Genomic DNA, 5,449 nt, shown 5'->3' with positions numbered 1-5,449 from the left:
AATATCTCTAACTGCTGCCTAGAAATAGATGATGTGGGAGAAGTGGTTCTCCAACTGATCCAAGATACCAGGAAAATAGCCCATGTCCCTGTTCAAACCTGGAGTGGTTGGAATTGTGATTTGTGGTCCTGGTTACCAGGGGCACCGTGGGTCAAACAATTAATATTGTATTTGCTATGTGCAACTGCCACCTTACTGTTCCTATGCTGTATAATTCCATGTTTTATTCAATTAATTCGACACATTGTGTCAAATATGCAATTTGTTCCTAATGCTCCACCTGATAGTGTAACAAAAATCTGTACCATCTGTCAGTCACAACCAACCTCAGTTAACCTGTGTTAAGACATTCCTTCATCCGAAACAATGTTATTCCCTTTTTTCCTCCCCACAATTTTCCTCCACCCTTATCCCCACCTCTTTCAACTCTGCGCTTTCTTTCTTTCTCCTTTGTTTTCTCTTTCTCTCTCTGTCTTATGCCACCAAGCTGCAATGTCGAGCCACGGGGTGGTGTAGAGAACCGGTACCAAATGCGGTTTTGTCTCGACATTGCTGCTGTAGCGCCATCCAGCGTAGCGCTTCGAGAAGACCATCTTCTCCACAGCTTTGAGAAAAAACAACCTCGTGCGCCTGCGCAGGGACTAAAGGCGCGAAAAGAGCTGAGGCGGGGACAAAAAGGCGCGAAAAGAGCAGAGGCGGGGGCAGCACGGCCGTGGCGAACTGCACGTACACATTTGTGATCTGCGCATGCGTGGGAGCCCCTATATAAGGAGTGCACGTGCCCCTCGGCGGGGGTGGCAGCGGCGCGCGCGAGACCACTCCTTCTGTTCCTGCACCCTCCAGGCTCACACCCCCCCGCTTCGATCCCCGCCGGAACCTGAGGCCACCGAAGACCCTGCGGAAGATCTCCGGACTCGAAGTGGTGGTGACAAACTCCTCCTTCTCCTTCTCTTTCTCTTTCTCTCTCTCTCTCCCCTATTCTTTTCCTCTCCTCCCTTGCCCTCCCTCCTCCCTCCGTCCTCTTCTCCCCTCTAATAAAAGTAAAAGGTTGTACGGCATTTGACCTCGTTTGCGTCTTAATCTCGTCCTTGGGATCGTATCGAAACCTCTCCCGACATTGGATCGGGACACCAACCCACTGCCAGTCTGGTCAAGGGGTTGCGCACACCCATCACAGGCCATAGAGAAACCAAGAGGTTTCCCTCCTTATCAGGGTACAGAGCATCATTTTTAGCATCTAGCCCATCAGTTTTAGTACCCAAATCCTCATTTTTAGGGCCAAAATCCTCATTTCTAGGGTCCCAGCCTGTCTTTTATTGCCCATAGCCTTTTTGTAGGGCCCACAGTTTAATTTTTAGGGTCTAAGCCCTCATTTTTAGGGCAGAAAGGGTCCTGCACTTGAGTCACGACAACCCCATGCAACACTACAGGCTTGGGGAAGAGTGGCTGAGAAGCTCCCAGTGGAAAAGGACCTGGGGGTGTTGGTCAACAGCCGGCTGAATATGAGCTGGCAGTGTGCCCAGGTGGCCAAGAAGGCCAATAGCATCCTGGCTTGTATCAGGAACAACATGGCCAGCAGGACTAGGGAAGTGATCGTCCCCCTGTACTGGGCACTGGCGAGGCCACACCTCGAATCCTGTGTTCAGTGTTGGGCCCCTCACTCCAAGAAGGACATCAAGGTGCTGGAGCGTGGCCAGAGCAGGGCAGCGAGGCTGGGGTCTGGAGCACAAGGCTGGTGAGGAGCGGCTGAGGGAGCTGGGGTTGTTTGGTCTGAGAAGAGGAGGCTGAGGGGAGACCTTATTGCTCTCTACAACTGCCTGAAAGGAGGTTGTAGCGAGGTGGGGGTCGGTCTCTTCTCCTAAGTAGCAAGTGATAGGACCAGAGGAAATGGCCTCAAGTTGCACCAGGGCAGGTTTAGACTGGATATTAGGAAAAATTTATTCTCTGAAAGGGCTGTCAGGCAGTGGAACAGGCTGCCCAGGGAAGTGGTTGAGTCCCCATCCTTGGCAGTACTTAAAGACATGTAGATGTAAGGCTTAGGGACATGGTTTAGTGGTGGACTTGGCAGTGATAGGTTAACGGTTGGACCCGATGATCTTAAGGGTCTTTGCCAACCTAAATTGTTCTATGATTCTATGACTCTATGATTCTATGGTGACAGTTGTTAATTGGGGAGCAGACTGGGGCAGAGAAGGGGTAGATTGGGAAGAAGAAGAATGTGTATGGGGAGAGGAGGGGTATGCAAGGGGCTGGCTGCATGTGGGCGGGGGGCTGACCAGGGCTGGTCTGGCCAAATCTGTGCCTAATCACCATGGTCTGGCCATCTTCTTAAACTCTGCTCCTGGCTGTTTGATGCATGAGTGTGCTCACTGTTGGATATGTGTTTGGGCTGAATTTATGGACGTGCTATGCTGGCCAAATCCAAGATGGGCTGGCTGCAGAAAGAGGACATGAGGATCTGGAGACACCCAGGGTTCCAACTGCCAAGTGGGTAATGGCCCCGAGACTGGGGCAGGGGATCTGAGCAGACCCAGAGGATGCACAGACCACTTGTGACCTTCACAGCAGATCTGCCTGAGAGGGGGAATGGGCTAGAGACGTTTGTGTCACTCATGGTTGTGTGATTGCTGCTGGTGGCGTGGTGACTGTAAAGGTGCTGTTCCCTGTTGGAGCTGGTCTGTGTAGGGTTGGGGTGTCCATCTTTGTTTCTTTGCACCTTCCATTTTGGTGACTCCACCTTGTGCGCTCTCCCACTTTGTGGGGCTCCAGCCACTGCCCGCCCCAAGCACACGCTCTCCCTGTAGAAACCCCAGGCTCTCCAGGAAGCTCCAGACCCCCTCCTGGAGGGTGTCTTCTTCCCTGTCATATGGGGGACAACCCTGAGTATGCACCTCAATGAGCATTCACCACCTCCATGGTCACCACACACCAATGGGTGAGTCCAAATTCCAACCCTTGGTCTCCAACAGCTACCAAAGTGACAATGAGCTTTTCTCTCCCAGTTCCAAGGAGAAAAAGGCCCTTTTTGGGGTGAAATACCTTGGGCCTGTTGTGGGTATTAGCTTTGAAAAAGGGCCCAGCCTTCAGACTGGGAGATCTTATTTTCTAACAGAGATGCTATGAGAGTGTCAGCTCTGTCCCAGAAAGACAAACTTTTATATCAGATCCAACTGAGATGGATCAGGTTTATTCCTCAGTAGCAGTAAGATGAATCCAAACATAATAATCACTAATAACCATACAGATAATGATAACAAAAATGCTAAAACAAAAACCCAAAAGACAGACTTGCAATGGGATACTCTGGGTATCATTTGTGAATAGTAATGGAAAACTTATCACTGTTGAAAAACATTCCTGAAGTCACTTTCCTAACGGCCTCCTTGAGCTCCTGATTCCTCACGCTGTAGATGAGGGGGTTCAAAGCTGAAGGAACCACTGAGTACAGCACTGCCACCACCAGGTCCAGCAATGGGAAGGAGATGGAGGGGGGCTTCAGGTAGGCAAACGTGGCAGTGCTGACAAACAGGGAGACCACGGCCAGGTGAGGGAGGCATGTGGAAAAGGCTTTGTGGCGTCCCTGCCGTGAGGGGATCCTCAGCACGGCCCTGAAGATCTGCACATAGGAAAGCACGATGAAAACAAAACACCCAAATGCTAATGGGAAAGTAACAAGTACAATAAATTCCTTGAGGTAGGAGTGTGAGCAGGAGAGCTTGAGGATCTTGGGGATTTCACAGAAGAACTGGTCCACAGCATTGCCTTGGCACAGGGGTAGTGAAAATGTATTGGCAGTTTGCAGGAGAGCATTGACAAAGCCAGTGCCCCAGGCAGCTGCTGCCATGTGGACACAAGCTCTGCTGCCCAGGAGGGTCCCATAGTGCAGGGGTTTGCAGATGGCAACGTAGCGGTCATAGGCCATGATGGTGAGGAGACAGAATTCTGCTGACATCAAAAAGACAAACAGAAAGAGCTGGGCAGCACATCCTGCATAGGAGATGGCCCTGGTGTTCCAGAGGGAATTAGCCATGGATTTGGGGAGAGTGGTGGAGATGGAGCCAAGGTCGAGGACGGAGAGGTTGAGGAGGAAGAAGTACATGGGGGTGTGGAGGCGGTGGTCACAGGCTATGGCAGTAATGATGAGGCCGTTGCCCAGGAGGGCAGCCAGGTAGATGGCCAGGAAGAGCCAGAAGTGCAAGAGCTGCAGCTCCCGTGTGCCTGTGAATGTCAGGAGGAGGAACTGGGTGATGGAGCTGCTGTTGGACATGTGCTGCCTTGGGGCATGAGGGACTGTCCAAGAGGAAAAAGACAGTGACAAGTTAGGAGACATTTCTCTGAGCAAAATAAAAGTCGTTTCTCATAGACACCTCCTGCCCGCCCGAATGTCTCTCTCTCCATTCAGGAAGACCTTTGGCAGCTCGCTTTCATAAGTTCTGGTTGGTGCTGGCTGAGGGTGCCCCAGGGAGCAGGAGGCTCTGCTGGGGGCTCTGCAGGACTCAGTCCTGCCCTACAGCAACAGGTAAACAGGAACTCGGGGTGATCTCAGATTAAATCCAATCCTGATATCTAAGAGCTTTTCAGCATTGTCACTCCCAATTCACCTGACTGCAGAGCAGAGCTGTGGGGAGTCTGGGTTGTGCCTTCTGCTCTAGTTGCCCCAGCACAGCTGAGGAGTGGTTTGAATGCAGCAATGCCTGGCATTTCTGCTGCACTGCAAGGGAAACCTTGTGGGTGCTGAGACTGGGCACAGGGACTGTCCCTTAGTGCAGAGTGAGGACAGCCGCTCTGTCCCTCAGCCCTGCTCTCAGCTGCCCTGTGCTGGCAGCTCTTCCACCTGGAGGACTATCGCACTCGGGTGTTCCCCCAAAAGAAAGAGGCCACTGCTGGGAGCAGAGGAATGCAGTTTCCCAGTGCAGACCTCCAAACCCTCACCCCATCTCATCGTACCTGAGGAGGATCTCAGCTCTGTCCTCCCAACCAGGGGCACAGAGGGCTCATGACAGCTGCCCACATGCAGCCACCCAGCAGCATCTCAATGGCCTTAGCACCGAGGTGTCTTCTCCATGGGGCTCCTGCAAAACACAGAGATGCCCTGGGAGAGCTGTGCCCTATGGGAGGGCAGCCTGCAGCCCAGCAGGACCTCCCAAGGACAGAGTCAACTCTCCTGAATTTGTTATGTCCTGAAGGGAGGGTGAGATCCCTGCCAGCCGCACACACTGCAGTCCCCAGAGCCCCACAGGTGAACAGGGTGCGAGCTGGGTGCTTTTCCTCCATGGCCATATGTGCATGACAGCACACGCAGCGTTGGTGTCTGAGCTGCACTTGAATCCTCACCCCCCACTTCTGTCTCTTTTCCTTCCTGCCCATGGCTCTGCTGCCTGGAGCTCTTCTTGGCCATGGCCTCTTTCTCTGTCCCCACGTCTGCTCCCTCTCCATGCTCACAGAGCCC

The 5,449-nt window shown here is 52.6% G+C and overlaps 1 protein-coding gene across 1 annotated transcript; it reads right to left on the bottom strand.

Annotated features, from left to right (window-relative positions):
• Positions 1-3,310: 3,310 nt before the first annotated feature.
• Positions 3,311-4,267, bottom strand: LOC309603460 (olfactory receptor 14C36-like; the record flags this gene model as incomplete). Its single annotated transcript, XM_082338306.1, has 1 exon — positions 3,311-4,267. The coding sequence occupies one exon, from the start codon at positions 4,265-4,267 to the stop codon at positions 3,311-3,313; it is 957 nt and encodes a 318-aa protein (XP_082194432.1).
• Positions 4,268-5,449: the final 1,182 nt, after the last annotated feature.

The sequence above is a fragment of the Platalea leucorodia genome (genome assembly GCF_965183815.1).
Source record: "Platalea leucorodia genome assembly, contig: HAP1_HAP1_SCAFFOLD_99, whole genome shotgun sequence".
NCBI lineage: Eukaryota > Metazoa > Chordata > Aves > Pelecaniformes > Threskiornithidae > Platalea > Platalea leucorodia.
The sequence above is the reverse complement of the archived record's forward strand: the minus strand, read 5'-3'. Positions and strand labels throughout refer to the sequence as shown.